Source organism: Eublepharis macularius, chromosome 2 (genome assembly GCF_028583425.1).
Source record: "Eublepharis macularius isolate TG4126 chromosome 2, MPM_Emac_v1.0, whole genome shotgun sequence".
In the NCBI taxonomy this organism is placed as follows: Eukaryota; Metazoa; Chordata; class Lepidosauria; order Squamata; family Eublepharidae; genus Eublepharis; species Eublepharis macularius.
In genome coordinates, this window is record NC_072791.1 from 177,078,904 (window position 1) to 177,091,373 (window position 12,470).

General features: G+C 45.0%; 1 protein-coding gene across 1 annotated transcript in view; it reads right to left on the reverse strand.

Annotated features, from left to right (window-relative positions):
- Nucleotides 1–12,470, reverse strand: part of LOC129323574 (von Willebrand factor D and EGF domain-containing protein-like) — a 242,324-nt gene that overhangs the window by 129,306 nt on the left and 100,548 nt on the right. The window contains exon 13 of the mRNA XM_054970105.1: nt 11,789–12,008. Coding sequence (XP_054826080.1) covers nt 11,789–12,008 — 220 coding nt within the window. The remainder of the gene's footprint in view (nt 1–11,788; nt 12,009–12,470) is intronic.

Genomic DNA, 12,470 nt, shown 5'->3' on the forward strand with positions numbered 1-12,470 from the left:
AATGTTATAACATTGCAATGATATAACAATATTCAATTGCCAATTAAAAACAACAACAACCAAATCCCCCTGATGTCAGACAGAGGAAATGCCTGTTTTGAGCTCAGATAGGGAAAATGGGGAGTGGGACTGGGAAAATCCAAACTTTGGAACCCCTATGACAGCCATCCAGGGCCATGCTGTGATAGTTTCCATAACTCCACAGCAATGCAGGTTAGAGAAAGATCTGAGAAAAGCCAGAGAAACCCTGGGAAACCCTATAACTCCTTAAATGCAGCTATTATGTTTTTAAACTACACATATAATCATCATTTTCTTTCCCTAATATTAAGTAGTATTTGAAGGATTTCCTTTCAGGGCCTATCATCTAGTTTTCTACAGTGGCGGGCTTCCTTAATGCACTTTGTTCAGTCAAGACTTGGCCTATTGCAATGTTGTTGCTAAGAAGGCCTTTTGTGTTGTGTCCTTAAGACAGGCCTCACATCTAGGAACAACAAAGAAGTGGTTATGTTCTCACTAATGGGAGAATATGGAAATAACCAGTGACATGCCTGGTACAAGAATATCAGCCTACCTCTTTATGCTGTGATATATTCAGAGTAGACTTGCCGTTGGCAAGTATTGTTGCCAAGAAAAACAATGACATAACAAGCATCATCATGTCACTTCTTAGTCAAACTTAAAAGTGACAAAGGGTAGCTCAGGAACTCTTATGTTTTTACTGGTTTTAGAGCAACCATTTGTCACTCTCACCTAAAATTGCAATCCTTCTGCTGGGGGTGAAGGATCCCCTGCCCCAGCCTGTGATCCCTGCCACCACAACTGGCCTGTGGAAGAAGAATTGGAGGACATGCAATGACAGCATTTCTTGTAGGACTGGAAGTGACATCATGTTGTTGGGTGAAGCTATGGAACTTGAGCAAAGACCATAGAGTTTTTGCCCAAATATCAAAACGGTTCTGGCATGATGACAGAACTGACATCATCACGTCACTGGAGTGTGCACATGCATTAGCACACATGAAAGTAAACTCCCACCTAATCCAAAGAGTGGGTGTGGGTTCTTCTTTGTATAGCTGTACCATTGCAGATGGGAAAACAATTTGACATCTAGGTAAGTGATAAGTTTGAATTTCTCATTACATTTTCCCTATTAATGTATTTCCCCCGCAGAATGTATACATTTTCCAACATTATTTGTTCCTCAATAAAAAAAATAGATATATTAAATGATGTACACTGTATGTATAACTACACAAAAAGTTGTATATAAAACTGTACAATATGCACACCCAGTACAAAAAAATCCTACAAAACCAACAGTGAAAAGAAGAGAACCCAAACTTTGGGGAAATTTTACTTAAAACATGAATAGGGAATATTTACTTATTACTCATTTTGGGATTGATGCCAAAATATGTGTCATGGTCTGGGGCTTATCTTTTTATCTAGTTGCCCCCATGGCACATGACACAGATGAGATGTTCAACAACACGGAGTTGTACATTATGCTTCATTACTTTCAAAATAATAATTTGAATTAACAGACAGATTGCAAACAGAGGAGGGGAAAAGTTTCATTACTTAACAGAATGATTATGAAGTCTTCTGCTTTAAAAGTCATCAGAATTAGCACTCAGGCTACTGGGACTCTACTTTCAGTCCTGGTAAAGGTCTTGGGAAAGTCAATTGATATTAGAACTGTAGTACCTTTTGCTCTTGAAAATGTTCAACAAAAAATATTGAGGACACAAAAATGCCTTGGAAAACCCCCAACAGTACCTTTTTTGCTTCTGTTCACAGCAATTACCAACGCTTATTTCCACTTTCTGCTGCTCTTCTAGCAATATTTCGGGGTGGGGGTGGTGGTCTTCTTTTGTGATTCCAGCCAATTAGGGTCCACATTCAGGAAAGAGTTATGTGTCTTGCTACAATACCATGCAGCTAATTATATGTTTTATAATTATTTCACTGAAGGCTTTGCCTCCATTTAAATTGGTGTGAAATGGCAGAGGAGGAAAAATCCCTGTTGCCAAGGCAAGGCAACCACACCATTTCACAAAAGAGAATGCTGATCTTCCACGCTATGGTTTCACTACAGTGCAATTTGGCACAACAGGGGATGACCTGGAGGCACAACTAAATGCACATCTGAATGTGGATGCTTGCTGACTATCCATGTTACATTTCATCTACGTAGCTTCTTTGGCACAGGGATATATATGTTCCCTCTCATTCCAGTGCAAAAGTCTGCGCTGTTTGAAAAATTATGAAAGGAGTACTATAAGAAGGTATAAAAATCATTGTGATATTTTTCCTCTTTTAAAAATCTGTTTTAGTTATCTGTTTTTTTCTTATCTGTAATTATTATCTGTATTTCTCTTGCCTCATTCCATACAGAAAATGGCAACAAACATTTTCACTGAACACACTGAAAATACATTAAGATGCCTGATGGGAAAGTATAGTATGGAAACTGAAGGTACTGTGAAGGAACTTTGGGGCCATGCTCTATGTAGACCTTTCCATTACCCTGTTCATGTTTACTTCTGCCACTGTTCCTCTTCCCTCTGCGTGCATCCAAGAGAGCAGAGTAGGATGAAGATTGTGTTTGTGTTTCAGTATGCATAGCCATACTTCCTACACTTTCTGCAAGTTGCTTCTCCTGAGATAATATGTAAGGTGCTCTCTGAAGACTTAGCATTTTGCTCCTACTATCTGCTTGCTATCATTTGTAAAGATGTGATGCTGAAACAGGCTTGTCACTTGAGCAGTACAGCACTGCCTTCTCATTAGATTATTGATGGCTTTCTGGGGAATTGAGACATAAACACAACATCAAGGATAAGCTTTTACTGCTGTAATGGAACCTGCCCTGAAGTAAAATCATCTACCACCCAGCTGGCTTTCAGCTGTACTTGCATATAATTTTTCTCCTGCCATTAAAACATTGAGTGATATTCCTATCACACTATATCATTTCCTTTTGTGTTTTCTTTTTTTCCCTGTTCAGTATTTTCAGGTCGAGAAAAGAACTGCTAAAACCATGAGGGTAGGGTTGGGATTAATTCGAACACATTGCTTCTCTATTAACATGCAGGTACCCTGCGTGAACGATTTTGTGAATCACATGGAGGCTTTTATGAAAAGTTGAGTGGTTTTCACCTAGAATGACCATTATTTCAAAAAGCAGATGTTTCTTTATGTAAATTGTATCTCAAGAGTTTTTGGTAGCAGTGAAGAGGTCCCCACAGGCTTATATACCAATTGGGATCCTCAGTGGAGAGAAAAACAGGGTGTAAATGAAGGAGGAGGAGGAGAAGAAAACAAAGAGGTAGTCATAGTTGTTCAGTGATAATTCTTGCTGATGGAAGTACATTTGCAGACAGATAATGGAATGAACTTACTTATTGGTATTGTGCTGTTAGCTACATCTTAGAAGCTTGTATTAGCTCTATCAGAAATATGTGTTGCCTCTTTAAGGCTTTGAATGATGGGAATTGTAGTTTACACTGCCTACTACAAGAGGAGGGATATTTGAAGCCTTAATGACCTTGTTCCTGTTTTTAGTGTAATGTTTTACAACCGCTCTTCCTCCCTTTGTCTGTACTGATCTTCTCCCACGAGGAAAGGGAAAAGATGACTGCTTTTACCGCGCATCTTAAATAAACTACTGCTATAATACAAAGCATCCATCTCTTGGCTGAACTGTAAGTTGGTTCTGGGTCATTTGGAATGGAATCCCTTGGGTCAGCAGGTAGCTAAAGAGGAGTGGTAACCTGGAACTCCAGGATAGTAATGTCAGGTTCAGAATGCTCTCATGTATGTTCTTGCCTAACCGACTCCATCTTTAATCCTTTCAGTGTTTAAGTTGCTTTCTTCACAGGTGCCAAGGTTCCCAAGCAGCTATCTCACAGAGAAGGATTGTTTTGGCTACTGCTGTTCCACCAAGAACCAGCCTTGAAGGACTTTCGCTTTCCTAGCTTCAAAGGGATTGTTTTGAGAACTATGGGAGGAGGTTGGGCCTGCTGGGATCTGTTACTTTGTACCTCATGCTTTGCCTGTCATTGGTAACAATTCACATGTACCATCCTGAATATTGTATTCAGGCTCGTGGACTATAATGCATTCTTTCTTCAGTAAACTTTTACAAACAACGGGCTTTTGTCTGATTGCAGAAGGTAGTCTGGAGTAAGGACATTATCTAGCCACAGTTCTGACAAGTAAAAGCAATCAACGCTTCTCTCCCTTCCCCTAAAGAGGAAAAGTGCAAAGGGATGGAATTTTAGAACTCTCCACCCACCACAGATTAAGTCAGCATGTTCTTTGCTCTGGCATCCGAAAGCATCACGAGAAGCTCCCAAAAGTGAAAGGGGATGGAGACTAAGATAGTCCCCAGGGGCTGGGAGGGAAAATGTGCATCTGCGTTGCATGCTACCTTCATACACATCGTTTTGCTTCACTGCCGGTAAAAGGGAGGGAGGAATCCGTTACCGGCAGAAAGTAACTGCTAATGATTGCCTTGCAAAGTCTGTCTGTGATGCAAATTGCTCCATTCAGTAACCGCTCAGCACAACTCGAGAGCTCTCTGCGCCCCTACAAGCCCTCTCCCCTTCACCCAGCAGCGTAAAAGTACCAAGGATTGAAGTCTTTAGAGAGATCTCCTAGCAGCACAGATCCCTCCGAAGCCTTGAGCCAGACAGGAAAAATGTGCAGCTTTACAGATACCCAAAGGATAACCAATCTAATACTTGTTGCTGAAGAAGAGAGGGAGAGGAAGCTACCGTTTAAAGCAGGAGACTGAAGGGTTAAAGAGCACACAGCGACATCTGGTGGTCATTCCATGTAACTACAGTGAATTTCCACCCAGAATAGCAGACAAGCCAAAGCTAGACAGGCCGCTGCAGCACCACCACAGCGCCACCAGTGGATCCAAGGCGACATTGCAATGGGAAATTGTTCTGAGAATCTACCAGATAATGTCCCTGATCCCAACCAAATGGCGCAAGACAAGCAAGAAGCAGAGCCTGCTCTTGGTTCACGAAACAGAGCTTTGACAGCTAAAATGCGTGAACACTTGTGTGCAATGAAGGCAGAAAGATATAAGAAGGCAGAGACAGAATGGATCAAGCTACAGAAAGAGCTGGATAGCCTAACAAACATCTGTGAGCCGGAGGACCTGTCCTCTACCCGTGCACGTCTGCTGTATCGTATAGCCAAATGGGCTTCTAACAATGAATTCATTGTTAGCACCTTGAAGAGGTTCGACACGGAAGAAGCACGGGAAGGGTAGCTATACTTTGAGGCCAAGGTTGATGAACGAGAGCGACTTGTGAACTCCTGCATTGATGACCTGGAATTGCACATCAAGGCAGAACATTTGAAGCAATTGAAGCAATCAGGGACATGATGCTTCAGGCCGATGAAGAAATCACCCTCCTGACCGCGTGACTGGGACCTGAACTCGCTGCACAGGCAAGACGCATTTACAACACGTACACTGAAGACCCCTGGACAGCCCTTGACTTGATTTGGGAACGCCTTGATGAGCGCTATGAGACATCTTGGCAAATTGAAACCTCATTCCTGTTGAAACTGAAGAAGTTTCCCAAGATACCCGCCTCTAACCCTAGTAAGTTATGGAACCTGGCTGATCTCCTTGTGGAGCTAAGGAATGCCATGCACAACCCAGCATTACCAGGGCTTGCAACTCTTGATCAGCATTTGACACAGAGGGAAATCACGGAAAAGTTACCAGTTCTGCTACAAGACAGATGGGGCGACGAAGTTTATGCCTATAAGGTTGAAAATGAAGGGCAGTATCCTCCTTTCTCATTCTTGGTGGACTTTGTTTGCTGGCTGACTAGGTCACGTAATGATCCACAGTGCAGATACGCCATGCACACTTCTGAATCCCGCATCGAGAAGGCACCTCTACGAGACACCAAGCCCAAGGCAGCGGTCTCCATGCTGAAGACGGGAGTCTCAAGCGCTCCAGCAAAATCCCACCCTGGAAAGAAACCAGCTCACCAGTCACATGCTCAGGAACCACCTGCACAGCAGTATTATTGTCCACTTCACAAGTACAAACACCCAGCGAATAGATGTAAGGCTTTCAGAGAGATGCCTCTGGTGGCACGGATGGCCCTGTTAAAACAGCACAGTGTGTGCTCCAAGTGTTGCAAGACTCGGGAAAACACAGCTACAGACTGCAAGGCCAGCGTCAAGTGTTATGTATGCAGTAGTGACACACACCCAACTGCCATGCATCCAGATCCTGACCTGGAAGCAGCGCCCACATCTACAGCCACAAGCCAAGAGGACGCATCAGGCCAAGACAAGATCGTCACAGCCCACTGTACTCAAGTTTGTGGCGATGGGAAAAGCGACCACTCCTGCCATCACATATGTCTCGCCAAGGTCTACCCTGCTGGTTGCCCGGAATTGGTCCAGAGGATGTACGTAGTCTTAGATGGATGAAGCAACCAGTCCTTAGCCAGCCCAGAGTTCTTTGAGCTCTCCAATGTACAGGAAGATGAAACTCCATATATCCTCAGGAAGTGCCACTCAATGGTGGCAACCAGTTCTCCCTACCACCATTGTTGGAATGTGATGCCCTACCCAGTGATCTCGACCAGATACCGACACGAGAGGTGGCAATCCACCATCCCCATCTACAACCAATTGCAGATCAAATTCCTGCCCTAGATCCAGATGCACAAATCATGCTTCTGCTAGGAATAGATGTCTCTGATCTTTTGGCCTGCCACGAGCTGCTCATGGGACCCCCTGGCACTCCACATGCCCAGAGGTATGATCTGGGGTGGGTTATCATAGGGAATATTTGTATTGATCGTCTGCAGATGCCAAGCCAGGTGAGCATCTTTGCCACAACTGTCCTAGATAATGGGAGAGCCTCACACTTGAAACCTTGTCCAGAACACTTCACACTGACTGAACAGGACTATGACTTAGGAGCTACAGTGTTCCAAACAACCAAAGAGGACAACATGCTCGCCCCATCTAGGGAAGACAAGCAATTCCTGCAGTTAATGGAAAGGGAACTTCAGCAAGACGACTCCAGGAGTTGGATCGCCCCACTTCCTTTCCGCACGCCTAGACAGCAACTACCCAACAACCATGAACAAGCCTTATCTCGACTCAACACCTTGCGCAGAACCCTGGCAAGAAAGCCCGAGATGAAAGTCCATTTTGTGGAATTCATGGACAAGATGCTGCAGAATAACCATGCAGAAATTGCACCTCCACTACGAGAGGGAGAAGAATGTTGGTACCTGCCATTCTTTGGGGTGTACCATCCCCAAAAGCCCAGCCAGATCAGAGTGTTCTTTGATTCCAGTGCCCAATACCGGGGCTTCTCATTGAACAAGGCCCTCCTAACTGGACCAGACCTGACCAACAGCCTACTTGGCGTACTCATCCGCTTCAGGAAAGAAGCCGTAGCTGTCATGGCAGACATCCAACAGATGTTCTACTCCTTCCTTGTCAGAGAGGATCACCACAATTACCTATGATTCTTATGGTTCAGTGACGAGCAACACAGCCAGACCATCACAGAATATCGCATGAGAGTCCACGTGTTTGGCAATGGACCGTCCCCAGCAATTGCTAACTATGGGTTGCATAGTTAGCAATTGCTTCACGCATAGGAGAAGGGATGGCCCAGACGCAAGGCGATTTGTGGAATGGGACTTCTACGTGGATGATGGGCTGAAGTCCTTGCCCACTCCAGAAGAAGCCGTGGACCTGCTAAAGAGAACGCAACAAATGCTGGCTGCAGCTAACCTAAGGCTGCACAAAATTGCATCCAACAGCGCGAAGGTGTTGGAGACATTTGCTCCGGAAGACCATGCCAAGGGGTTACAGGATCTAGACTTGGGTGTTGATGCTCCCCTCCTCCAACGCAGTCTTGGACTGAGTTGGGACCTGAAGAAGGACACCTTTGCCTTCCGAGCACCAGCCCAAGAGAAACAGTTCACACGACGAGGAGTCCTGTCAGCAGTAAACCATCCAAGGGAAGCATCTCTTACATACTCTCTCCCTAGGTACCAAAGACTGGGATGAGCCTCTTCCCCCTGACCAAAGGAAGGAATGGGAGGCCTGGAGAGATTCGCTCAGCTGCCTGCAAGCCATCCACATACCATGCACCTATGTATCAGTATCACCTGTTGCCGCCTCACGCAGAGAGCTGCACATCTTCTCAGATGCATCAACGAAGGCTATCGCAGCTGTAGCATATCTACAGGTTGTCGGCGGGGAGAACCATGTCCACGTGGGTTTCATCCTGGGAAAGGCCAAGCTAGCCCCACAACAGGGACACACCATCCCACCATCCCCCACAACAGGGACACACCATCCCACGCTTGGAACTATGCAGTGCTGGCTGTAGAGCTTGCAGAAATGATAGAGAGAGAACTGGACCTTACGTTTGATAATACTACCTTTTACACGGACAGCAAAGTAGTACTCGGATACATACACAATCAAAGCCGTCGGTTCTATGTGTATGTTAGCAACCGAGTAGAACGCATCCGGCAATTTTCACGCCCTGACCAGTGGCGACATGTCCCTACGGATCAGAATCCGGCAGATCACGCAACGCGGTCTATCCCTGCCTCTCAGCTGGCTGGGTCCTCCTGGCTAAAGGGACCTGACTTCCTCCTGCATCCAGACAACTTGTTACGGCACGAGGAGGAACACTATGAGCTCTTAGACCCAGACCACAACAAGGATGTACAACCTCAAGTCACTTGCATGAAAGTGGAAATACAGACCAGCTGCTACCTGGAAGCACAGCGATTCGAACACTTCTCCAAATGGACACCACTTGTTCTAGGGGTGGCACGCCTTATCCACTTCACTCGTCGCCGGAACAAAGATCCGACCCTACCAGAAGTGCGACGCAGGGCGGAAATCCTGATCCTCCAGAGTGTACAACACGAGTTCTACTTGGAAGAATTTGACAGTACCAAAAAGGAATTACCTATACCCAAGAACAGCACGCTACTCAAGTTGAACCCCTACCTTGATGATGATGGTCTGCTTCGGGTAGGAGGACGCCTCAGGGCGGCTGATGTGGCCCCTACAGTAGCGAATCCAATCATCCTTCCAGCTCGACATCATGTGACTGTCCTCTTGGTGTGACACCACCACGAGCGGGTACATCACCAAGGACGCCACTTCACTGAAGGAGCCATCAGAGCAGCAGGTCTATGGATCGTAGGAGCAAAGAGATGTATTGCCACAGTCCTTCAGGCCTGTGTACAATGTCGGAAACTCAAGGGTCCCCATCAACAACAGAAGATGGCTGACCTGCCACCAGATCGACTCAGTGCCGAGCCCCCTTTCACCAACGTTGGACTTGATGTGTTTGGACCCTGGAATGTGGTGACTCGCAAAACCAGGGGAGGACAGGCCAACAGCAAATGATGGCACTGCTTTTCACATGTCTGAGTATCCGAGCCGTGCATATTGAAGTGATCGAGTCCATGGATACCTCCAGCTTTATAAATGCCCTCAGAAGATTCCTTGCCATATGGGAACCTGTCAAGCTATTGAGGTCTGACCGTGGCACGAACTTCGTTGGCGCCTGCAAGAAGCTGGAAATCAATGGAAGCACAGATCTTGATCCAACCCTCAGCAGCTACCTAAGTGACCAGAATTGTAAATGGATTTTCAATCCTCCCCATGCCTCTCATATGGGAGGAGTGTGGGAACGCATGATTGGCATTGCACGCAGAATATTAGACTCTATGCTAGCAGGAAAACCTTCTCTCACTTATGAGACCTTAACCACCCTTCTGGCAGAGGTGTCTGCTATAATCAGTGCCAGACCTTTAGTTCCAGTATCCTCTGATCCTGAGAACCCTACCATCTTAACACCAGCCACCTTGCTGACACAGAAGACAGGCACCTGGCCTGCACCTCAAGGAGACTTCGTATCCAAGGATATGTTCAAGCAGCAATGGAGGCAAGTTCAACTCCTCACTAACACCTTTTGGAAACGATGGAAGCAAGAGTACCTCCCCACTCTACAATGCCGACGCAAGTGGGAGAAGTCCGAGCCCAACTTACGAGAAGGTGACGTCGTCCTCCTGAAAGACAAGGACGCCCCCAGAAACTCGTGGCCCATGGGACTCATAGACCGAGTTCTGCCCAGTGCAGATGGGTTAGTTCGCAAGGTTGACATCCATGTCGCTAGACATGACGGCCTGAAGATTTTCACCAGACCAGTCACTGAGGTGGCCCTGCTTGTACGAAAGGCAGACCTTGAAGACTGAATCTCAAGCTTTGCATGTCACTGTTTTGCTTATTTTAGCCTGTAGAGTAGCATGCCTTATATACCCAGTTACATATGTAGTGCATGTAGTATATGCTTAGTATTCTACTAGCCTTGTATGTTGGGGTGGAATCCACAGGATCCCAGGCGGGGAGTGTGCTGTTAGCTACAGCTTAGAAGCTTGTATTAGCTCTATCAGAAATATGTGTTGCCTCTTTAAGGCTTTGAATGATGGGAATTGTAGTTTACACTGCCCACTGCAAGACGAGGGATATTTGAAGCCTTAATGACCTTGTTCCTGTTTTTAGTGTAATGTTTTACAACCGCTCTTCCTCCCTTTGTCTGTACTGATCTTCTCCCACGAGGAAAGGGAAAAGATGACTGCTTTTACCGTGCATCTTAAATAAACTACTGCTATAATACACAGGAAGCATCCGTCTCTTGGCTGAACTGTAAGTTGGTTCTGGGTCATTTGGAATGGAATCCCTTGGGTCAGCAGGTAGCTAAAGAGGAGTGGTAACCTGGAATTCCAGGATAGGTATAATTGAACGGATTCAAGTATTGAACAAGCGTTGTCATTCAGCCATAGCAGTAACATTCAGTGTATATACCACCCTTCTGGACAACTTAATGTCCATTCAGAGCAGTTTACAAAGTATGTTATTATTATCCCCACAACAATAATCACCCTGTGAGGTGGGTGGGGCTGAGAGAGCTCCTAGAAGCTGTGACAGACCCAAGGTCACCCAGCTGGCTTCAAGTGGAGGAGTGGGGAATCAAACCCGGCTCTCCAGATTAGAGTCCCACGTTCTTAACCACTATGCCAAACTGGCTCTCAGTTATACCAAACTAACCATGTTTTATACCAAGAGCATGACAGTGAATCCTAAGTCTATTCAGCTATGTGCTTTACTGACATACAGACATTCTGGAACACTAGAAATCTATAATTTCTTTTATTTACTCTAGTCTACTACCTCCCTTTAGGTCTACTTCCTCAGTACTCAACTTTCCTATTCTGTGTTCCACAATATCTGTTTTGCTCATTCTAATTAAGATACAAGTGGGATTTGCAGATGTCAGAATCACATGTTTCTGAATCCATGCTGACTGAACAGCCAAAAAAGTTGCATACAGATTTCATTACTGGCCATACTCTAGAGTTCATTTTAGTAAATGCATATGTCACTGTTTCAGACCTTATTTTCTTAGAAGCCAGTAAAACTATTTCTAACAGTACTGATGAGGTATGTAAAGCAGGTCATTGGGGGCTCACTTGCCTTAGGTAAGAGTATTGCCTTCATTTGCTTCCAATATAAATGTACAGGATTCGCTCTCTTCATTGGAGCCACTACGTATGGTATGAAAAGACAGCATTTCTAAAAGTATACACAAGGCTGCCCCATAACATGAAGATCAGCTCTATACTCAACACAGACATCATGAAGCATTAAGTAGACTCCTGAATGAAATGTATCCTCTGCTTACCTTTCCATCCAAGCGGACATTTACAAATGAAGCTATTGATTCCATCAACACAGGAGCCAATCCCACAAGGGTTTGATTTGCAATCATTGGTGTTGTTTTGGCAAAACTCCCCTTCAAATCCACTGGAACATATGCAGATGTATTTACCAGTACCTGGAGGGAAGTTAATGTCGGTAGCACATGTTCCACCATTCCAACAGCCGCAAGGTTTCACTGAAACCTAAAAAAGGAAAGAGCAATGGCAGTACTTCTTTATCTCATTTCATCTTTGTATCCTCATTCATCTCACCAATACTTTCCCAACAAAGATTGACAGCCTCCAACATTCTAGCGTTGTGAGAAACTTAGGGTTAAAGCCAATCAACTATAGATTAAACAAGTTCATGGGGGGAAATCTCTTTCCTATCTCACCAGCCTTCTGCACTCCCTGAAAAGCTGTTCCTTTAGAAAGGAGTGAGATATGGTGTAGGGGCTGTAGCAAGAAGGGAAAATTAAGAGAACCTCTATGGTGGGGATAGGTAGAGGGTGAGTAAGTAGATATTTATTTATTTATTCAACTTATAACCCATCCTTCCCGCAAGTGGGCTCAGCGCAACTTCCAACAAATATACTGTTAAAATACAATAAAAACCTTATTAATGCATTAACACATCAAAATACCACCTCGAAGATACACAGGCCT